The sequence below is a fragment of the Anthonomus grandis genome, chromosome 17, assembly GCF_022605725.1.
Source record: "Anthonomus grandis grandis chromosome 17, icAntGran1.3, whole genome shotgun sequence".
Lineage (NCBI taxonomy): Eukaryota > Metazoa > Arthropoda > Insecta > Coleoptera > Curculionidae > Anthonomus > Anthonomus grandis.
Window position 1 is genome coordinate 7,779,739 of NC_065562.1, and position 25,109 is coordinate 7,804,847.

Below are 25,109 nucleotides of genomic sequence, written 5' to 3' on the forward strand. Positions count from 1 at the left end.
TACTTTATTTTTTCAAGTTCTGTGTGATAAGATCAATCAGTGCTTTCCTAAAATGAGGCTTAAAACTAAGAAACGAAAACCATGGGTTTATTATTAACCCATTTAGAACAGGCCTCTTGTAGCCTTAGAATTTCAGCTAAAAACCTCCGTTTTTTGACTAAATTGTGTCACAAATGAAAATATCCTTGTATATCATCAGAAATACCGTAGTCTGTACAGAAAGACAATTAAAGCAGCAAAATCTAATTATTATAGGGATCGCTTAAATATGTCATCAAATAGGCAAAGAGAGTGTTGGTCGATTATTAATGATTTTAGACATTGCCATAGAAAAGTATCTGAACCGGAGTTAAGACCTGACTAATTAGTTGGCATTTTTCCTTCATGTTTAAAAGAGGCAGTGGTTATCCCTCTTCATAAGGGTGGAGATTTGGATCAGCCTTGTAATTTCCGTCCCATTTCTATTTTGTCTACCCTCTCTAAGATAGTTGAAAAACTTGCAAAATGCAGAATTTTGTCCTTTTTACATCATAATGGCATTTTGTCTGCAAATCAGTTTGGATTTTAAGCCGGTAAAGGGACTCATGATGCTGTTTTTAGCTTTTTGGAGAGCGTCTATGTGTCCTTGAATTCTGGAGAGTCATCGGCTGCAGTGTTTTGTGATCTATCCAAAGCATTTGACTGTGTGGATCATGGAATACTGTTATCTAAGCTCGATAAATATGGTTTTAGGGGCATAGCGTTGCGATGGTTTGAGTCCTATCTATCAAATCGTACTCAGAAGGTTACAGTGTCTGGGCGTTTGTCTGCTTCTAGATCCCTAAAATGCGGCGTTCCCCAGGGACCACTGTTATTTTTACTGTATGTGGATGACTTGAGTTCATTGAAACTGCAGGGCAAGGTGGTTCAGTTTGCTGATGATACTACCATACTATGGAGCCATAAAAATTCTGATTATATTAAGACTTGTATCCTTGAAGACCTTCAGATTTTATCAGGGTGGTGTGCTTCCAACAGGCTCATGTTTAATGTAAGAAAGACGTCTATTATGGGGTTTAAGTGCGATGTTCAGGGTCTGATGTTTGACAAAAATTCCCTCTTGCAGAATAAAGAGTGCTGCAAGTTCCTGGGAATTACCATTGATGGTCGCCTTCGGTTTGAAGATCATATTTTACATACAAGTTAAGAGATTCTTGCAAACCCCTCTTCATTTCTGAAAAAATCCTAACTCTTTTTTCACTCTTTATCTTAGAAACAGCTGCTTTTATTCACAAAATTCCCAAACTACCCTCTGACACTGGCCATTTGACTCGTCGTGTAAATGATGTTCCCCTACCTATTCCTACGTCTTCCCTTACCAAAAACTCATTAATTTACATAAGTAAAAAAATTTACAATCATGTTCCTCTATGTGTTAAGAATATCAAGGAAAGGCCAAAGATTATTATAATCTATATTGTTGTTATTCCTGCATAAAAACAGCACGTATATGCTGCGTAGATAAGTTTGCTAGTTTCGAAAGGGTTTCGAAAGGTTATATCATCAATTTGTTACTTAGATTTCAATAAATCAACTAAAAATTACGCTAACGCCTTCGATTTTACCATGACCTAAACCGAAGCTTTTCGCAACATCACAGTTGCCAATGCACCCTCCAGAATGATTATGAATATGAGTGATTTATAATTCACATTAAAATTCGAATATTTAGATCTCTCTAAACCTGATAATCGTATTATTGAAATGATGCAATTTTTTATATCTCTAATTAAAACCAGTCCACTCTCTTACCCCATAGATTTCTATCTTGCGTAGAAATTCCCGGCGACTTGCGCAATCAAGGGCTTTTGTTAAGTCACAATTTATATTCAGATATACAAATGAAAATATGGCTAAATACGTTTATATTAAAAAATATGATATATTATGGTTGATTGTCCAAAGTATATACAGGCTGTTACAAAATTCGGTAAAAATATTTTCAGAGCGTATTATTGGAGTGAAAATATGGTTTTTTTTTTCATGTGTCCTAAAATGCTCTCCCTCGGAGCTACAGCTATTTGGAACCGTAACTTTAGTAATCCATTTTTTAGGGGTTCGTTTCATTTTCCATGGCTAAAATGATGTAAATCGACTCGGGGATTTTACCCTTCTGATGGCCAGTATCTTATGCTTCCCATAAGAAAATTAAAAATCTAGCAACACCATCTAGTTAGCTATGAAAAAATTTAAAATTTTGGTTGCTTGCATTTTTTCGATATAATTAACCGTTTATGAGAAAATCACTGATAAATGAAAAAGGAGCATTATTAACCCTTTGGGACCCAATTTTATTTTTAATGATTTTAAGGATGTTTTTGCGAGTTATGGTATTTTAAGAGATTATTTGACAATATATACTAGTTAAAATAAAAAAAATATATACAGGGAGAGCAAAAAATTGTGGGACAAATATATCCCAGCGGGATTTTTAGGTGGGTTATAAATATCCCTAGGGGCCAAAAAACACATTTTTGTATTTCAAAATTTTGCAATTGATAAATTTCACAGACTTCCATCTGAGTGCGCATCCTGTTTCCATAACCAATCATCATCAAAATCTCTATTCGCTCTCGCTCACTAAGACGTACCATTTTTTGAAATTTTAATTTTATCTTTTGATAAACTTAACACAAGCAAAACTTTGCTTAGGCATCTAAATCAAACTAAATTCACTCAAAATTATTTGATGTCAACAAATTATGACAAGTTAACAATCAAAAACACCAACCACAAATGTAAATAACCAAACAATAACTGATAGGTTGCTTGATATAAATAACTCTTCCAAAAATAGCCTTTTATTGTGTTCAATCGTCAACGGTCGAGTTTAGGTATAGGACATGGTACATGAAATGTACTTAGAATTTGATGTAGAACCTAAATCTAAAATAAAAAATAGGTGTTTACATTTAAAAAAATTACGTTGATGACCGTAAGTTATTTTTGGGCCACCCTGTATACATAAAAATATAGTAAGAAAACCCGCAGTTAAAAATAAAAATCGACATGTCCGAGCGTTTTTTTTTTAAACATACCCCTGAATTTTAAATGAATTTATTCCAACCTTTACGTTCGCACTGTATAATGCTTTATATTGGACTAAGCCCAGTAAAAATGTATACAAATATAGTTACTTTATTAAACATCGAACTAACTTGCTTTGAATAAGCTTTAAAAAAGACTATTTTTACAGAAAGGACTGCTACATATGCATAAAGAAGAATGGACCGATGCCCAAACTTGTTTTCAAAACGCAGTTGCAATAAATCCACTTCACGTAAAATCGTTGCAACAATTGGGGCTGGTTTATCACTATTTGGGATTACAAGGATTAGCTGAGACTACTTTAAGGGAAGCAGCCAAAATTGAGCCTCATAACACCGTTACTTGGTAAGTATGAATGACAAACATTTGTGTTTTAATTATTCACTTTAACTTTCGGAAATGTGGAAAATAAGGTCCTATATCCAGTGGATCCCAAAAGTGATGGGTCAAACTCAAACAGGGGATAGAAAGAGTAATTTTCAATCAGAATTAAAACAAAAATATATATATTGAGTTATGCTATATAATATGCATTGCTAAATTATGTGATAACCTGAATTGGCGGGTAATGATTGAGTTGGTAATGCAATCCCTAATAATACCCTAGTCAGTATTGAAGAAAAGGATAAGCTCAGCAAAGTAATTCCTCTTTACTTCCTACTTCAACTCATAACTCGTAACTGTAACTTATAGCGGAGCATGAGACACTCCACCAAACTGCAGGTCCATGAGGTATGTCCAACTTGTTACTGTAAATTTCAAAAAGTTTCAAAAATCATAAGTTTCTCCAGTGATTTTTTAGAATTTACATAATTAATAAACTAACAAGCATTTTTAACTTGTGATTTAGAAGGGTGATAGATTTTTTTAAAAGGACTTGAGAATGATTGAAATGTTATTCTTATATCAATTTAATATTGATTGAAATTATATTTACAAGTTTCAATTACTTATCGCAATTGCAGCAAGCTTACAAATTATTTAATACATTCACTTTACAGAGAAATGAATATAGAACATTTTATTTCAAATTAAACTACAAGAATTTTTTACTTCACAAAGATAATTAAAATCTTTTGAAACTTATCACTTTATGAAATTAGTTTAATTATTCAATGATTCAGATTGACAGGAAAAAAATATTAATTAATATGTAAACAATATTTACATACTTTGCCAAAATCGCCGTCCCTCAGGTTCCTTTGTTGGTGGGCTGCCTCCTGCTCCGTACTTTCTGAGTGTAACAACCCCCAGGAAGAATTTGCAAGGAAAATACGATGCGAGGAAAATGGTTGGTCGTAATTTAGCACAAATAAAAAAAACTTAACCTGAATTAACAGGATTTTCAATTAGGTGACGCAGGTGAAGAAAATTGAAACGACATTAAGTCGAACATCAAATTTCCGAAAATTAAATCTCTCGAAGGGAAATTTTCCAAAAATATTATGCTTAGATAATACCTCGAAACATCGTCGATCAAGTAAATCCCACTACATTAGCGGATGGTAAAATTTAATTCAAAATTTTAGCCGATAACTTTAATCCGACATTTTTTAATGTTCGCACTTCGCTTTCCCACACAAAGTCCAGCAAGTCCTAATCTATCACCGTTAAACCCCCCTTCAATACTCATCAATAGCCTATTTACATTAGCCTTCGGTCATACTGAAGCCAGCGCAATCGGTAATTCTGCAGTTTAGCGGCTTTTGTCAAAACTAACAAAAAATGGCCGGGTTTTCATATATATATATATATATATATATATATATATATATATATATAGGATATTTTTCACTAAGAGTGCCGGAAAGCCAAATTTTATCACGAAGAGTGTTATATCGCGCAATAAATCACTCACTATAGGACGCGATTAATCATTAGAATAACCTTGTATTCCATTAGTTTTGTCAACAAATAGATGACAACTGAGGTGAGGTTAGGTGTGGTGTTGCCAGTTTTGTTGTCAACTGCGTTTTGTCACTCTGCTGCTGAAGCCTTGTCTCCAGTCTGGCTGACACATGAGCGCTTTCTCTAAAGTGGAGAATTCACTCTGTATTTTTTTAGTCACGTGAAATGTTAGGTATTATGCATAAAATAAAATAATATAATTTCACAAGACACCCATAATGTATTTGTATATTGGTAATTTTTAGATTTTGGTCCGAATTAAAAATATTATGATTCTGCAGTTTAGCGGCTTTCGTCAAATTTAGCATATTTTTATCGTTTTTTTTTTAATGGCTTAATTTTACCTAAAAAAAAATATTAAAGTGGCGGAAGGTGTATTTTGCAAATAGTTTCTTTATAAACAATGTAAAGTACTCACAAATGAAGGTAAACTGATTTATTTAATATTTTTGCTGCTTTTTTTGCATAAATTCAATGACAAGCGCTATCTGTCAAATGGGTTGTCGACTCTAAGAGTTTATGTGTGCAGTGTTTCGGTTTGTTCCGTTCCTCTATCACTGCGCGGGGAACATAAGGCGCTGCGCACAGAAGCGGCAGAGGGCAGCTCATGTCCTGTGCATTACTAAAGAATCGACCCTAACCTTTTGTCAACGTTACTTCACTTTGCGAGAAAAAGTCGGAGCAAATTTTTTAACTTTTCGCTTAATTGTTTTCAAACATTTAGTAATTATCAGCATTTCTAAGGTATTTATACATTGATTTTTTTAAAACAATACAATTTTTTTAAATACTTTCCTTATTTTGAATCCACTGTTAAAAATGATTTTTCCGAATTTCACTACTTTGTCATGTCACAAATCGTAAATTGTCATTCTTAATTCAGTATGTCGGAAAATCAAACTTTTAAATATCTGTACAATCACGGTGTACTTCTACCATAGAAAAAATGCCCGAAATGCTTGCAACAGTCTACTTTAACTAAAGATTTATTTTGGAGATGCCAGCGTAGTCAGGTTATCAAAGGGAATAAAAAAATAAAAATTCTTAAATGTAATTTCAAAAAAAGTATCAGAGAAGGGACATTTTTTTAATAAATCGCATTTGTCCATTTGTGATATCACTCAATTTGCAGCCTACACCCTTGACATTAATCCTCCAAAGCATGCTTTTTTAATGAATGAATTTGATTTGTCAGACCATAGTGTAGTTGATTGGAATAGTTTTTGTAGAGAAGTTCTGATTGATTAATCTCTTGGAATTAATGATGGGAAATTGGGCGAAGAGGGAGTAGTTGTTGAGATTGACGAGACGAAAGTAGGTAAACGCAAGTACAATTGTGGGAGAATAATCGAGGGTCAATGGCTTTTTGGCGGTTTTGAACGTTGGTTGGTTGGTTGGTTGGTCAGAGAATGTTTGTAGTTCAAATTTTTGAAGAAAGAAGAAAAATGTTACCTGGTACCACCATAATGTCTGACTATTAGAAAGCTTATACGGGACTTCATGCAGAATATTACAAGCACCAAACTGTAAACCATTCATGCTATTTCGTGGACCCTGCAACTGGAGCGCATACACAAAATATAGAACGAACATGGCGAGAAGAGAGAAGAACTATGGAAGAAGAGAAGACCATTTCCCGGGTTACCTTGCCGAATTTTGCTTTCGAAGACGCTTCCCACATCACACTGAGAGGCTACATGACTTTTTTATTGCAGTGAGAAAGCTATATGACCCCTCGAAAGCATAACATTATACACTAGTTTTATTACATATCACTTAAAATGTCAATTACATGTAATAAACACAAATTTGTTTGAATTGAAAATTTATTTTTAGGAGTACATCATTTTTAAATTTTTTTTTTTTAAGTTCTATCAAAATTCACATGTTTGCAGCGAATTATATCGTATCCTTCCGCCACTTTTTTTTTCTGGGTAAAATTAAGCCATTTAAAAAAATTGTAAAAATACGCAAAGTTTGATGAGCGGTGCTTGAGCAATTTAAGATCCAACCCAACCCATCCCATCCCATCCCATTCCATCAACACCCAACAACCAAGGAGCTTATGCTAAGCGTAAGCTCCTCGGGTCGGGTCGGGTTGGGTTGGGTTGGATTGGATTGGATGGGATTGGATTGGATTGGATTGGATTGGATTGGATTGGATTGGATTGGATTGGATTGGATTGGGTTGGGTTTGGTATATCTATGGTCTGTGCGCACCGCCTTATGTTCCCCTCGCGGTGATAGACAAACGGAATAGGGATGCGCCGAAGCGTAATTTTTCCGATTCGGCCGAATACCGAATCTGTTTAAGTTTTGCAACGAATTGTTATTAAAGCTATTGAGCGAACATTAAATTTGTTAAGCAAGAGGGAAAAATAAAAAAATATGTCATTATAAACATGACTTTTAAACATTTATTAATAAAAACATCACATTAAAAACCCAAATATAGGAAATGTTATTTCGATATATTTATAACAAACAAAAAAATAACTCTCATAAAAGCTAAAAAACATAGTCCAAAAAAAAATAAAAAAAAAAAAAATAAAAAAAAACGAACTGAAAACATGAAAAAGAGCATTATTTTTCAGTACTGGAAATTTACAAGAGGTAAATTATGGTGGATGAACAGAAACTTTTCCGCATTTTTTGGAAGTAGTCTGCTTCTAGTTTCATCATAAATATTACCTGCTTCCGAAAAGGACCTTTCACTATATACACTAGAAGCAGGGGCTGTAAGAAATTTTAAAACTATCTGAAGTAAGGAAAAACTGTTTTTCGGTCTTTCCACCAAGTAGTTGGATTCTCGGTTCTATTAATTAAAGGTAAAGACAGGTACATTTCAAATTCATCTTTAATGCTATTTTTATTATTTTTATTGGGTGTTTTGGTTGCAGAACTAGCTGCAATTTTGTCAAAACATTGCCATAATTTACTTTGGGATGATCCTACTTCTTCACTAGTTTTATCAGATAAATTATTTTATAAATATACTGTTTGTTAAATTCTTGATAATGGGATATCATCATCGTCAGAGTTAGTTGATTGTCCTTGTACTGAAAAATAATGCTCATACTCATCTATTATATACTGTTTATAATTTTCAAGATTATCACTTTGAAAAAATGCTAACTTAAACCTAGGGTCTAATATAGTTGAAATTACAAAGAATTTATTTTTAAATAAAACATCGAATCTCCTTGAAATTTGATCAAAAACGATTTGCTTCATTGTTCCAACCCCAAAAAATTCAGCCTGGTCTTTCATCAAGTATTTTTTTAACGTAACAACAGTTGGCAAAACTTCCGATATCAACGCTTCATTCGAACTAATTTTTTTTGTAATCTCTTCGAATGGTTGTAGAAGATTTATTAATGATTCTAATAACACCCACTGGTTTGATGTTAAATTATCCACATTATGATCGGCTGCATAGATAGTTAAAGCTCTCTTTTGCTCATATATTCTTTTGATCATTAAAAAGGTGGAATTCCACTTAGTTGGGACATCTTGAATTAACTTATTACATGGTCTATTTAACTCTGTTTGAATTTCTTTTAATTTTGTACATGCGGCAGATGAATGGTTAAAATGTCCCACCATTTTTTTGCAAGTTGCTATTAAATCCAAAACAGATCTTTGAGTGTCTATAGTTTGGGTAATCACTAATTGAAGGGTATGAATAAAACATGACACACTAGGGATCCCAGCATCGTTACAGCCCTTTACAATATTAGCACCATTATCTCGTACCATCAAATGAACTTTGGAAATGTTTATATTCTACATATTTAACATATCAAAGAATACATTTTTTATTGACTCACCAGTATGACTTCCAGGAAAATGTTTACAGTTCAACACCACATGATTATACTTAAAGTCAGAATCAAACCAATGGCCCGTGAAACTAATAAAACTCTCATTTGTGTGAGAGCAAGTCCATAGCCCAGATGTTAACGATAAAGAGTCTACATTTAATAAACTGTTTTTTATCACTGTCACTAAGCGGTCATAAATGTTAGGAACAGTATTTTCTGCCGGGTAAGGTATATTGGGGCGCAACTTTGAACATCAATCTTTGAAAACCCAAATTAGTTACAATAGAATAAGGTAAATTATCTAAAGCAATCATTTGACCTATTGCATAATGAATAGGTTTTGCACGGTGATCGTCAATTTCCCATTTAGTACGTGACTGTAGAGAATCAGCAAATGTTGGCTGTTTTAACTTTTTGATCGCAGATTTTCCTTGGAACTCCTTATAATCGTCTTTATGTTTTCTTTTTAGGTGGTTAATCATTGATGTTGTTGTAGCGCTCTTACCAATTCCGCCTCTAGATATCTCACAATTACACTTACTACACCTTGCATACTTATTATTATTTTCAGATATCACATAATAACTCCAAACATCACTACTCCTTTTTTCCATTTTGAAATAAACTGAGCTAATCCTCTCGCACATAAAACAACAGAGAAACGAACCGAATTAAATAAACACGCTCGAAAATGCTGACAGTTCACTTCCGAACGACGAGTCTCGACAAGTTTTTACGCGGCTCGCGCCGTATGGTCGCCAAGCAAAAAATTGCTTCGGCCGAAACCGAATAGTTAAAAAATCGGCAGAAGCGGACGAATACCGAAGCCGAATCGATGATTCGGCGCATCCCTAAAACGGAACAAACCAAAACACTGCACACATACTCCCAAAGTCGACAACCCATTTGATAGATAGCGACTGTCATTAAATCTATGCAAAAAAAAGAGCAAAAAATTTAAATAAATCAGTTTACCTCCATTTGTGAGTACTTCACATTGTTTATAAAGAAACTATTTGCAAAATACACCTTCCGCCACTTTATTAATTTTTTCCAGATAAAATTAAGCTATTTAAAAAAGAAAACCGGTGAAAATACGCCAAATTTGAAAAAGCCGCTAAACTGCAGAATCATATTATTTTTAATTCGGACCAAAATGTAAAAATTAATAATACATTATGGGTGTCTTCGGTATGTTTGTTGCATGAAAATAACAGATTTACTTACAAGAAAAGGTAAAAACAGTTTTTGTCAATTTATTTTACGCATAATACCTAACATTTCACATGACTAAAAATTATAGAATGAATTCGCCACTTTAGAGAAGGTACTCATGAGTCAGCCACACTGGGGACAAGGCTGAAGCTGCAGAGTGACAAAACGCAGTAGACGACAGAACTGGCAACACCACATCTAACCTAACCTCAGTTGTCACCTATTTGTTGACAAAACTAATCGAATACAGGGTTATTCTAATGACGTTATTCTATGCATGTCCCATAGTGAGTGATTTAGTGCGTGATAACACCCTATTCGTGATAAAATTTGGCTTTCCGAATCTTTTTACTCTTAGTGAAAAATATATATCGAAATCTACCAATTTTGCAAAAAACCCGACCATTTTTCGTTAGTTTTAACAAAAGCCGCTAAACTGCAGAATTACCGTGATTTTCACCAGGTGAGACATCACTCGTAAAATAGATTCTTAAATTTATTGTCAATACATGCAGCTATCCTGGGCTGGGATTCTAAAATCACGATTCGATCTAGATACAATCACGACTCAGTCGTGACGAGAAGAGTGATTCTAAATTTAAATCGTCAGCTAAACTCGTTTTATTCGATTTGATTTAGGTTTCTTGGTATATATTTGTTATTTTCCCTAATATTTGACATATAGAAAAGTCAATTGTCTATTCTATTGATAAACACTAAGGGTAAGTTCCGTAACTTAACCGGTTCCTCCGGTTGTGCCGGTTACCGTTCCATAACTATACAATTTCTGAAATTTGGTTCGGTTATGAAACGCGGTTCCTGAAAAATTGGTGGGAAATGTCAACCGAAACGAATGATCATTTTTATCGGTACCTTCGGTTATTCGTACGGATGTCGTGGATTAAACGTATTTATTCTGAGTTTAATCTACGACATCTGGAAATCCTGGATTTGTAGGTGTTATGAAGTTTTGGTTTGATTTTTTCATGGTTTTTTTCTGTTTATGAGATTTGATCATTTGATTGTTTCATTCAATTCATTTATATTCATTCATATATTTGACTACAATTCTAATCCAGGACTTGATCTTGATATAATGGAGGTAGGTATTTATATATTTTTTTAAAAAGGTACAAACCCCCATTTTTGAAAAAACACTTACGCACAGGACCTGAAATGCAGGAAATAGATAATGAAATTGAATGAGTGAATATAAGGTAGAAAAAAATTGATTTAATCGGCGCGACGCCATACGCACAAGCTCTTACCTGATAAGACTTCTAAATCGGACTTGGTTACTGGAATGGCGATTACTCAATTCATCACCCACACACAATTAATCAAGTATTTGGGTTGAATCCAGAAATTAGTGACGGTACCGTCACTTATCACACCGGAGTCCGTTCTCGTTCTTTTTCCCCACTCAAATTGGGCTTGCCAAATTTATCACTTATGGGCATGCTCGATGCGAAAAAAGACGATCTGTGCATATATTTAAAAGAAATTATACAGAGCGATACTGTATATTAGATGCGATAAAAAAGTAAGATTATTTTGCCTAATTATTTTGAATATAGATATGTGCTGAAATTAATATTTATTATAAGGTTGAAATGCATTTATTTTCAATGTTCTACCCATTCAATAGTCTCCAATCATTTACCAAGAAACAATAAAATAAAGATTTCTAAACAGGACCTATTTCTTCATCATCCCTACTACTAAAGTTTTTATCACTGTTTAGGAGCAGGAGCTCAAATATACCAACAGCATTTTCATTTGCATTCATTATGGGTATTATAAATAATAATTTATAGGTATCTATAATACACAAATGGAATTTCAAACCTAATATTAACAAACGAAAACAAGACCAACGACCAACAAGAAACCAGGGCTGGGATTCTAAAATCACGATTCGAGGCGATTACTCGATATGACTGATTCTAAATAAAATTTTCAGTCGTGAGTGTCTTGCGGATTGCCTAGTTTTTAACGATTTGTTGACGACACGCTTGGGTATATCGTAAACACCAGACGATATAGCTTCTTCCTTTTTTAATAAGTGCATAATGTGACAGCATCCTTTTTTAAACGTATTTGTTTCATTTATTGTTTACCAATAGTCATACCAGGTTTTCATTAGTATATCAAGAAGCTTTTTTAAACACAACAACTAATAGATTTAATTCGACCCTATTTTCCACAACCTTTTGTTAATAATAGAGGCAGAGGAAGTAGAGTTATCATTGAATGGGCAGCTTTAGTATGTCAAGATTTTGTGCCACAGATTATTACCAAAGAAGCATTGGACAAGATTTTAAATTTGGAATTAGCGAAACTATTGCAAGTCGTTGAATCCATAAAATTACTGAAATTATTGACAATCACCTTGCTGACCGATTAATTTTTCAAATATAACAGATGAGAGAAATTAATAAATTAATATTTATAGAGAGATCCAATTTCCCTGGTGTTATAGGTCCTATTGATTGCACCCATGTTGCCATATTAAAACCAAAAGTGGATGAACACAAGTTTTTGTGATTTTCCATGAACTGAATTATTATTTTCCAATGAATAGTGGTGGTTTTAAAAGACATTTTTCATTTTAAAGAAATAATATAGGCATATATTTAAATAAAAAAACACTAAGGTGAAAAACAATTAACAAAATAAATTAAAATTCTTAGTGATTACTGTTTATCAATAAAAAAGACAATTGACGTTTCCATTTGTCAAATATTAGGGAAAATGACAAATATTTACCAAGAAACCTAAATCAAATCGAATAAAACGAGTTTAGCCGACGATTGAAATTTAGAATCACCCTTGTCGTCACGACTGAGTCGCGATCTAATTCGAAGTCGTGATCGTATCGAGCTCGAGTCGGGATTTTAGAATCCCAGCACTGAGCGGTCCATTTCAAACCGATATTTTCAGGAACCGTAAAAATACCGCTTCTAACCGACGACGATTCACGAAGGTTAGGTTACGGAACTTACCCTAAGAATCTTCATTTATTTTGTTAATTTTTTTCGTCTCCGTGTTTTTTTATTTAAATATATGCCTATATTATTTCTTTAAAATAAATAAATGTCGTTTAAAACCAAAATGTGGATGAACACAAAAACTTTCTGTTCAAATCAATAGGACCTATCTATAGGTGTTAATTTATTAATTTGTCTCTAATCTCTTATATTTGGAAAATTAATGAATCGGTCAGCAAGGTGATTGTCAATTACTTCAGTAATTTTATGTATCCAACGATTTGCAATAGTTTTGCTAATTCCAAATTTAAAATCTTGTCCAATGCTTCTTTGGTAATAATCTGTGGCATAAAATCTTGACATACCAAAACTGCCCATTCAATGGTAACTCTACTCCTCTGTCTCTATTATTAAGAGAAGGTTGTGGAAAATAGTGTCGAATTAAATCTATTAGTTGTTGTGTTTAAGTAAGCTTCTTGATATACTAATGAAAACCTGGTATTGGTAAACAATCAATGAAACAAATACGTTTAAAAAAGGAAACTGACATATTATGCACGTATTAAATAAGGTAGAAGCTATATTGTCTGGTGCATACGATATACCCAAGCGTATCGTCGACAAATCGTTAAAAACTAGGCAATCCGCAAGACACTCACGATTGAAAATTTTATTTAGAATCAGTCATATCCACGAACTTATAAATATACCTGGACTGCTAATGCATATGGCCACGATACCCAAAATTAACCACTGCATGGTGGCCGCAATTTTTATAGTGGTTGTGTCCTTTTGATGTTGGTCACTCTGAAAATTTTTAGTGTTGCCAACAAAAAATATATTAAATGACGTTAATGAAGTTGACGTTTGACGTGTGAGTATAGCGGATTGCCTAGTTTTTGGCGATTTGTAAATGACGCTTGGATATGTCGTCTGGAACAGGCGATGTATATTTTTCCTTATTTAATACGTGAATAATGTATCACCATCTTTATTTAAAGGTATTTGGTTCAGTTTCTCAAAACCGAATTATTTTGAATTGTCCGTCTGTGTTATTTATAACTATATATTTGTGTTCTGTGGTTTATAATAGAATAATACATATATTGAGTTGTTGACAGAATAATATATTTTTACTATATAAACCCTTTATAATTACAAACCCTCATAAAATCATCTATATTTTGATTCTTATAGATGGTTGTACCTATTGATGCGGAAACACTGTACATGGAAGAAAAGTTAAACTCGTAATAGTAAAAATAGAAATAAAATAAGTGTTTTTAACTGACTTTGTTAAGTAAACACAAGCAAAAAATTAAATGAATATCATGATTTTAATGGTATTAGGATTTATAAGATTCAAGATTATCAGAATGATAAAACAAATATTTTAAAGTGCATGCATCTATTCCAAGTTGATTGAAATTTTGTCTTATTTTAGGTGAGGATTACTTTCTTTCACAAATTTTAACGAAATTCTTAAAGAAGTACCAGAAAAATCACAGATCTAACGCAACTATCTTAAATTCTTACCTATATGTAACTTTCTATTTTGTATTTTTGTAAACATAACCTCTCAAAAACTTTAATTGTTTTGTTTCCCTACAGTTGGCACAATTAAAATTTGTCAGAGTGACCAACATCGAAAGGACACAATCACGCAAAATGGCGGCCCCCTAGTAGTGGTCATTTACTTTTCATTGAATTGGCAGTCCAGGTATATTTATAAGTTCGTGGTCATATCGAGTAATCGTGTCGAATCGTAATTTTAGAACCGCAGTACTGACTTGCCGTGTTCTAACCGAAACAGCAATGTCCACAATTTGAATGTCAGACATAACCTGTAAAACAGTGAAAGTGACATGTTTACTTTTGAAAAATCTATAATGGTTGTGTTTGTTTTCTCCTAATAAAATATGGAAAATAAATTAATACAATTAATATTTCCTAGTACACTTCCAATCATATGGTAAGTACCAAAGGTCTTTTCCCCTAATAAGGAATAAGGCATGAAAACAAAACAAAAGGATAATTCAGCAATTGATTCCCTAAATTATTCACAGAATGGATGAGGACAAATAGCTATGAAATTTTCCATCACACAAGACATTCTCTGACTGCTGCCTGCTAGACAATACTGAGTGAATTGAACAATTGTGGAGATTCAACAATGAAGACATGAAATGGTAATAGTGCGACAAGTTACCTGTGTACCAAATTAAGAATTAATTCATAGAAGGCATTTTGTTATTAATTTCATGTTATCACTCTTTTGTATTATACAGTGCATTCACTTTGTACTTTATTTATGCAGAATAAATGGTTAAATCAGATAGAAGGTTTTCTATTTGTAATCTTATTGGATATAATAATAATGTTGACTAATTAAATGCATTCTAATATTGACCACTAAATAAATGATGATCTATGTAAAAAAATAACCCTAACAAAATCATGCTTCATGTTGTTATGCAATTGTGAATAGTTTAAAAGTTATAACCATATTTGTGTATTTTTTAAATTAGACCTTGTTCAATAAAAGCTTTTAAAAAATTATACAGTTGATTAAACAATGCTTTTTTTATTGTACCTAGAAATGTTAAATATTTTTTGTTATTTTTTAATTGGATATTGCTGTACCATCATATTTAATTAAAATTATAAGTCTAGGTATTTTATATTAAGATTAGTGTGTTTTTTTAATTTTTAAAATGTATTACTTATGCGTTTTAATATTATTAGTATAGTTTCATATTTTGTATTTAAAAATTTTTTTGCTTAAAACGTTAACTTTCTATTGTTTTGATTGTGTTGTAAAAAATAAACGGTATAATAATAATTATGATATTAATAATAATAATAATTATTATTATTATTATTTATTAATCGTTTAATGGGAAAAAGGTGTAAGAAACCTACTAATTTATAGACTAATAACAAAAAAATAAGAGAAAAAGGTCTGATATAAAAATGCTGAACAAATGATCTAGACAAACATTACCAAGAATTAAAATAGGCGTAACCACGTCAGAATATAAAAAATTAAAAAAATATCCGCATTCATGGGTACATCCTGCTATTTTGTAAATAGAAGTTAATTCTAATAAACATTAACACATAAGGTAATATTTTTACCATAGAGTTGATAAATGTTAGTATAATTCTTATTTTTTACGTACGATATTAATTCTACACCCGTTTCCCCTTTTAAATTTTTACGTAAATGCTTAAATAATTATTAATTCTGTTAATTATGCTGTAACAAGTTTATATTAGTTAACTGCATTGGCCCTTTTATTTTCAGGTATAACTTAGGAAAAGTGTTAGAAGCTTTAGGAGAATACGAAAAGGCTAGCAGCGCTATGGCCACCTCCCTAATGGAGGAAAAAAATAACCCTATTCTTCCATTTAATTCCGTGCCATTGTGTTTTGAATAAAACTTCTAGTCAATGTAAGTCTAAGTAAAATCTGTATTGTTGTGACGAATTCATAATGAGTTACTTATTTTATTGGGTATTACGTCATTTACAGTAAAAATCAATTTAGAAAATACTATCTCACGCGCTCAAAAATTGAAAAGAAGAAGAAAATAGACTTATTCACGTATTTAAAAGAAATATGAACTTAAATCTTTAATGATACCTTTCGTTATATTTAATTTAATTTAAGTTTAATAAGTTTTAAATACAACAATTTACTTGCGGTATAATAGATTTTTAAAAAATCTGAGTAGTAACGTAATACGCAATAAAATAAGTAATTCATAATGTAAGTCTATCTAAATAAGTAAATCATAAAGTATACAAGAAAGGGAGTAAAAACTAACAGTTAGCATTTTGCCTTTAAACTTTTTAATGCATCTACATTTTACAATTTCCAAAAATGATTAAATAAAACCAATTTAAACTTTTTTATTCTATTTTTCGTGGATATTGGTGTTGCTCAAAAACACAATATCCAAAACAAGTATATTGGGGACGAGTTCACAAATTGAACAAAAATTATTATCATAACTAATTAAATTAATTGCCATTTATATAAACAAACTAAATATATAAATATTTCAAATCGTATTTAGCTTATGCTTGAAAACGGTTGGTATAGTTGCCGTTAACGATAATCTATTTCCTTTCATGTGAGCGCAATAGTCTGGGCGTTTGTGTCCTGTATACTTCACACATATTAATATTTACAAATACCAATCTTATCTATCTGATATATTAATACATTATTATCTAGAAAACCATTTTCACAGAAATATAATAATGTATTTTTGGAACTGGTTATGAACTAATATGCTGGTGTATGAGTTTGTATTTAAATCTTTTATGTCTTTGCTCATGTTTATTTTGGCTTTAAGCATTTTGTTTTATATTTAGGATTTTGTTACGAGTGGGTACACACTATAAGTTTATACTCCAAAAAGATTAAACGTATGCACCCGTGGTCAATTCATTTTTCTTTCATGTGTAGCGCATCTTGAAAATATTCTATTTCTACCAAATGAACATTTTCAAACTATATAAAGTCAAAAATATATATTAAAAAATTGCGAACATATTTCTTTTCAAGGAAGTTTACAGGGTAGTAACTGAATATTTTTTTTTAAATATTTGTAATTACATATACAGTGTGTCCAAGATAAGGATGTCTATCATGGACAGCTATAAATAGGAGATACGAGGTTGATTAAATTAGAGAAAAGTTGCGCATTTTAGAGCCTAACAATACGCCGTTTAGAAAGTTTTCAAATTTTGAGTAGATCCGGAGACATTCGAAAAAAACCGAAATTTGCCAATTGCGTTTTTATTTTTTTCTGGCGTTATTTAAAGAGATATGGAAAAACAAAAGACACGTTCTCATGGCCACTTTTTAAGCTCTAAAAAATAACATTGCGAGATTTTTCATACGACGTTTCGTTTCGAAGAAACCATCATCAACTTAATTTTGTATAAGTTATACAAAAATATGCTATTTTTGTATAAAATAGCATATTTTTTTAAGATTACAACGATGTATGACACAATATGTTTCTACAATATTTAAATTGTAAATAATGACGTTGAGAAAATGTCAAAATTATATAAAAATTAAATGTCAAAGTAGTTTTTATTATAACGATTATTTTCTATTCTTTTTATCTTAAGTGAAGTAAATAGTTTTAATAATTTAATAAATTTAGTTGACATTGTGTTTTGACGCTTTTTTACCTGAGCAAAAGTTTGATATGTTGAAATGTTATATCCTCTGCTACAGCAACGCCGTTGAAGCTGGTCGTATGTATTTAAATAACTATCCAGACAGGAAACAAGCTAGTACAAAAATTTTCGGACGATTGGTTTTCAATCTTAAACAGTATGGTGCGTTTAAGAAGCTAGTATTGTCAAGAAATAAGCCCTGCAATGAAGAAAAAGAAAATAATGTGGTATTAGCTGTAACTGAAAATCCGGAAATATCTGTTAGAAAAATTGAAAATACCACTGCAATACCAAAATCTACTGCCCATTACATTTTGAAAAAACATAAATACCACCCGCTTAAATTCAGAATCTGTCAAGGCCTGGTGACAAAGAAAGGCGCAGAACATTTTGTGAATGGTACACTAGGAAGTGTCAGGAGGATGAAACATTTCCCCATAGGATTATCTGGTCCGACGAGAGCATGGTTACAAATAATGGAATTTTTAACCGGAAGAACACCCATTATTGCTCAAGCGATCATTCCCGAGTACACCGAATGGCTAGACATCAGCACCGTTTCGGGTTTAATATGTGGGTTGGCATTTTTGGAACAGATTTAATAGGCCCCTTTTTTTACGACAATTCCCTTACCTCGGAGCGGTATCGCAACTTATTGGAACGCCATTTGGAAGAATCCTTGGACAACTTACCGCTTGCCAAGGTTAGAAACTGTTGGTTTCAGCAGGATGGTGCGCCCGTACATAATGCCAGATCAGCATTGTGTGCGGTGATGATCAGCTGAGAAGAAAAGTTCTTGAAGCATTTCTAAGAGCATTACACCTGATGTGTTAAGAAGGGTTTTAAACTCTACTGTTAAAAGATATTATCTGTGTTTGAAGAATAATGGTATGATAATGGTAATTTGTTTGAACATTTATTACTATGATTTAAATTAGTATTTTTGGGTTTCTAGTAGGTAGTTTTTAATTTAATAATGTGTTTAATTCTTTAAAATAATCACGTGACCTAGCTACGTGACGGTATATGAATAAAGTTTTTAAGTTGTCAATAACGTGATTTTTATTTAGTTTTTCAAAATATGAGTAATAGCAGCCTACTACATCATACTCAGTGTCATCATTTTACTGCCTACTACATTAAAACCATCGGAATTTAATAAAAATCCAATTTTTAACATTTAAATATTGTAGGGACATATTGCGCATCATTATAATCGAATTGAAATGTGCTATTTTATACAGGGTGTACTTTTTTACGCGCCATATAAAAAAATTAAGTTGATGATGGTTTCTTCGAAACGAAACGTCGTACGAAAAATCTCGCAATGTAATTTTTTAGAGCTTAAAAAGTGGCCATGAGAAAGTGTATTTTGTTTTTCCATATCTCTTTAAATAACGCCAGAAAAAAATTAAAACGAAATCGGCAAATTTCGGTTTTTTGCGAATATCTCCGGAACTACTCAAAATTTTAAAACTTTCAAAACGGCGTATTGTTAGGCTCTAAAATGCGCAACTTTTCTCTAATTTAATCAACCTCGTATCTCCTATAGCTGCCGAGATTTTCATGATAGACATCCTTATCTTGGACACACTGTATTTAAAATTTTATTGTTATTCATATTTTATTTATTTGTTTTTTCAGGTATTTTCAGCTGCATAAAAATTATCATTTTAGTAATATAAAAGTGAGGTAATGAGGATTTCTTTGCTAATCTGCTAGCATTTTGTCCTGGAAAAATATCAAAATATAACAAGTAAACTCTATAAGTATTTTATTGAGAGAACATATTGGGTACAATAATAATCATCTTCGCGAATTACAAACTCCCATACAAATTTATTAATATACTGCCCCTCTCTCTCCTAAAACTAACTATATACACCTATAGATACTTTAATTAATAAAATCAGGTAGCAAAAATTAGTGAAATTTAAATTAAATATATTCAAATAGATACATGTTAGAAGTATACAAGAAGCTTTACATTTAAAGATAAAACACAAACTTAGGTTTTTACAAAGGTTTTGTTCTGTTTTATCATGTTTTTTAACATCAATATTTCAGCCACAAATACACAGTTATCCTAAAATTATTACCATTAGAATATTAAAGTTAGCCTGCGTTTAATAGATGAAAAGATAACGCAGTCAATTTAATGTGTTTTTGGTCGTCTACAATCTAAGAATCTAAAAATATAAATTAAGATCAAATACTGATTTTAACTAATTAAATATTCGCCTTACTTAAAAAAAAGTTAAAGTTTAGATCTTCTGGAAGTTCTTCTTAGCCTTCTGATTGGTTTTTTAAATTTATGGGAAGCCAGTCACTGAAAATTATATGGTTGGTGTAACCTCCTATATTCTTCTTCATAACTGATGATTTTCTCAGATGTTGTCCACTGATCTTCTTTATTAACTTCTTCCTTCATCACCTCTATAATCCTGCTGTTTAATTTCGGACATTTATTGCATCTTATGCTTCTTAGATTATCGAGTTGTCCCCAAATCAACTCAATGTGAATAAAGAGTCAATAATAGGGCCATAATCTTAAAATTGTATAACCATATAGTTAACATTATAATTAAGTTTTGATAAATATTAATATTATTAATTACCGATGCAAAAAAATCTAAGCCAAATCCTGCATGGTTTTCTGCAGTTTCTATTTCATTTATTTTGTCATTACTGGAAAATGAGCATTCGAAATCTATTCAGAGCACTTATGCCGAACTTATAACTTTTAAGTTAATACATCAGCGTATCCTTAATTGCCAATTCATGACTTTAGAATTAGTTAATAGAACACCATAGTGTTGCTCATAACTTTTTTGGACCTCTGTATTTTTTTACCCTATATAAATAAATTATATATAAAATAGATAAACGTCATGATCAGATGAGTTATGAATACGCATAAAGAAAAGTTTTATAAACCCGACTGAGTCACTACCCAAATCACTGTTAAAGATTTTACTGTAAACGTTGTTGTATTTTCTTCGTATACGCGGTCTCCTAAATTATTACAAAATCAGAAAGGAAAAGCAGTAAGGCTCTGAATATGTTAGCAAGCATCATTCAGGTGTCTATAATTTAGTCTGGAGCCTTGTTTTACTTTCTACGTGCCGATTTTTTTAAATATATAAAGAATTTTCATTAAACGTTCAATTTTTAAAGAAATTAAAATCTTTTTTTTTCAAAATTACTTTTGCAGGATTTATACGTCCGCGTTTAAAAATCTTGGAATTTAAATTTGCTCAATAGAATAAAAGGTCTAGTTTTGAAAGTGGTAGATAATGGTACAGTAGTAACAACTAAATCTTCGAAGTTGCAATGTCTTTATTTTTAAATTTAACACGATGTTTCGGTTGGTGTGTATCTCCAACCGTTATCGAGTGTGATCTAACAACTACTATTCTACGGGCTTATATACTAATGATTTGCGTAGTCATGTGTAATTTTTGGTCAAGCGTGAAATGCATTATATCGTCCAGAGTCCTGACAGTAGAGGTCTCCAGATGTTGGGAATTTCGACACTGGGCTGGCTAAAGATTCCTTGGTTTTGCGCGATGTACGTTGCTTTAAGAAATTTTCTTTTTTTCCAGTGTTGTTCCTTACATAGAATTTTTGCTTCTGCATGTTGTGGCCGTTGGATCAAGCGGGTCCTGCAATTCCTGATCTGAAAACTTCTTCGGGTCCACTTTTGGTGCTCCTTTTTTCTTCCAAGAGTTGTTTGGTATCGCCAATGTATGAGTAAACATTTATGTATGAGTATGCATTCACATGGTATTTGATATATACAGTTCTTGATGTCAACTAGGCTTTCTGGTTTGGACTTCAACACCTGAGGTCTTAAGGCGCCTGTTATCATTTCTTACAAAAACGTCTAAAAAGGGTTGGGTTGACTCAGTTTCGAACTTCATTGTAAACTTGATGCTGGGTCTAATGTTATTGAGGTGTTCCAGAAAGTCCGTTAGCTCTGCGTCGCTTTTGTCCCACATGATGAATGTGTCATCTACGTATCGAAGCCACATCTTGGGTTTAGAATGCGCTGTTCTTATAGAGTGCTCTTCAAACCACTCCATTTAAATATTGGCTACGACTCGAGATAGTGGGGATCCCATTGGGAGTCCTTCCTCCTAGGTGTAAAACCTATCTTTGACTTAAAGGTAAGTAGGAATTACAAAGACAAACTTCCAAAAGCCCCATCACTCCCTCAAGTGGTGATCCAGTGCGTTCAGCCAGGGTCGTGTCATTCCTGAGCCTTTCCTTAATGATGTTTAAGGATTCTTCGATTGGCATATTCGTATACAGACTCTTAACACCAAAGCTTACTAGTCTGTCAACGTGTCCGATATTGGTGGCCTGAATTAGTTCAACCAAGTGGGTTGGGTTTTTGACGAATGATTCCGTGTTCCCTTACTCTAATGATGTTCAACAAAAACCTAGAAGTATTTTCTAGATTTTCGTTGTATTGGAGGTTTTTCGAATATTGGCGAATTCCTGAAGCTGGTAAATGGTCGTAATGGCATCGATTCCTTATGTATCCTTATATTCCTTGGGAAGTCCATAGAAGTGTAATAGTTTCCTGTGGTGTGGAGTGACTTTGGTCCGCCGTGCATCCGAAATATCAGCTGAATACTTCTTGAGTGCCCTGTAGAATCTTCCCTATACTGTTGGTGTAGGATCTTTAATAAACAGCCGATATTCACCTTTGTTCTTTGACCTCTTCAACTTTGTTGTTCTAAACGTCCATTATGACTGTTGTGTCGCTCTTGTCCACTGGAAGGATCTTGATGTCGGTGTTCCTTTTTCGGTCTCTAATGTCTCTGATTGCCAACAATGATTTGCCAACATCCGAACTTTCTAGAGGTTTTTTTAAATATCATTAGAACACCTCAACAACATTAGACCCAGCATCAAGTTTACGATGGAGTTGGAAACTGAGTAAGCAACCTTTTTAGACGTTCTTGCGATAAACGATTACGGACGCCTTAAAACTTCAGTCTACCGCAAACTCACGCATTCTGGCTAGTACTTGCACTATAACTCGAATCATACGGAATCAACAAAGGTGGGAATCATCAAGTCACTATATAAACGGGCGGCCACAATTTGCAACAACAGTCATGACCTTAAGACGGAGATAGAAAATGCCACCAAGGTCCTTCAACAAAATGGGTACCCACTAAAGTTGATTAAAACTACAAATAAAAAAGCAGCGGTAACAAAAAGAAGAGAATTACAAGAGATAGAGAATCCTTAGGATTTGTAACGATCCCGTACATCAGGGGAACTTGAGAGAAAATCAGGATAATCGCTAGGAAGTTCAGCGTGAAAATTGCCTTTACGTCGAATACAACCATACGAGGTTTTGCGTCGAAGACCAAACCAGAAAGCCTGGTGGGAATTAAAAACTGTATATGCATATCAAATACCATGTAAATGCGTTGACTCATACATTGGCGAGACAAAACGATCCTTGGAAGCGCTCCAAAAGTGGACCCGAAGAGAAGAAGTTTCCAGATCAGGAATTGCAGAACATGCTTGGCCCAACGGTCACAACATACATTGGATAGAAGCAAAAATTCTATGTAAGGAACAACACTGGAAAAAAGAGAGTTTCGTGAAGCAACGTCCATCGCGTAAAATCAAGGAATCTACAGCCAGCCCAGTGTCAAAATTCCCAACATCTGGAGACCTCTTTTATCAAGATTCTGCACAATATAATGCATTTCACGCATGACCAAAAGTTCCACATGCCTACGCACATCATTATTATATAAGTCCGTAGAATAGTAGTTGTTGTTAGTTTACACCTAATAACGGTTGGAGATACATACCAACCGAAACGTCCTGTTAAATTTAAACATAAATGCATTGCACAAGTTCGAAGATTTAGTTATTATTAGAATAAAAGATCATATGGGTTCGAATTATGGCGGCTTTAAAATAAGTTGAAAAATCACTGACGTCAACTATACCTTCATTGTTACAAAGCGAAAGAAGCGTAAAGCAGAAGAATTAATCTACCCGATAATGTAATAATTTTTTAATAATTTTAGGTATTATCCTAAAGGATAAGAAATGATACGGATCAGTATATGCACTCGTTAGAAAATGTACCGATATTAAGTTTTTGGAGTCTTCTAAAATTTCTATATTTAAATATACATTTAAGAATATTAATTGTATTAACCATTCGTATCCCAATACTAGTAACTACTTGTTAGTTTATTGTTAAGCCGAATGCGTCACATTAAATCATATGTGTAATTTAACAAATAATAATTTATTCTACATTGGTGATAGTACTTTTATGAATCCCTTTTTGTTACCTGTATATATTTTGTTTTCTGTCATGTATATTTTGTTTATCATTTTTGAAACTAAATGTGTCATTTTATCGTTAATAAAAATCTTTCATGTTAAACGTATTTTTTTCTGTTATCCTTTTATTCGTAAAATATCGTAGAAGGTACAAATTACGTAACGTTACCAGCAAAGCAGCAGTTTTATCTAGATGTAGCCTTATTCTCCTCAACTTCTTAAGGTTAGTAAAGGTAAGTTATGTGGTTTTGACCTATTTTTGACAATTTCAGCCATTATTACATATTTGCTTTTGAAAAGGTGTTTTCTACAGAACTCTGCAAAATCTGCAACCACTGCCGATTAGATGTTTATTTAACATACAGACTGGCATAAAAGGGCAAACGCTATAGTACTCGAGTATTACGAGCAGCGCCAGTACCACAAAGGTGTCTGTGGATATCAGTTGATAAAATTTTGCGCGTATAGCTCTAGGTGAAATGATCTAGGCCCGTTCGAAATAGCATTTACCGTAATAGTATCGATAAAATAAAATCTAGTTCGCCACCTTCATT

General features: G+C 32.6%; 1 protein-coding gene and 1 long non-coding RNA gene across 3 annotated transcripts in view; one reads left to right on the forward strand and one right to left on the reverse strand.

The window, feature by feature from the left end:
- Nucleotides 1-24,658, forward strand: part of LOC126746624 (tetratricopeptide repeat protein 7B) — a 159,900-nt gene extending 135,242 nt beyond the window's left edge. For both annotated transcript variants that reach the window (XM_050454954.1, XM_050454955.1), the window contains 3 exons: nt 3,236-3,432; nt 16,332-16,478; nt 24,291-24,658. In XM_050454954.1, the coding sequence (XP_050310911.1) occupies nt 3,236-3,432; nt 16,332-16,464 (330 nt within the window). In that variant the 3' untranslated portion in view covers nt 16,465-16,478; nt 24,291-24,658. The remainder of the gene's footprint in view (nt 1-3,235; nt 3,433-16,331; nt 16,479-24,290) is intronic.
- Nucleotides 3,577-4,434, reverse strand: LOC126746625 (uncharacterized). The gene is made up of 2 exons (XR_007663936.1): nt 4,260-4,434; nt 3,577-3,836 (listed from the first exon to the last, which is right to left on the reverse strand). It is a non-coding gene; the product is annotated as an uncharacterized LOC126746625 (long non-coding RNA).
- Nucleotides 24,659-25,109: the final 451 nt, after the last annotated feature.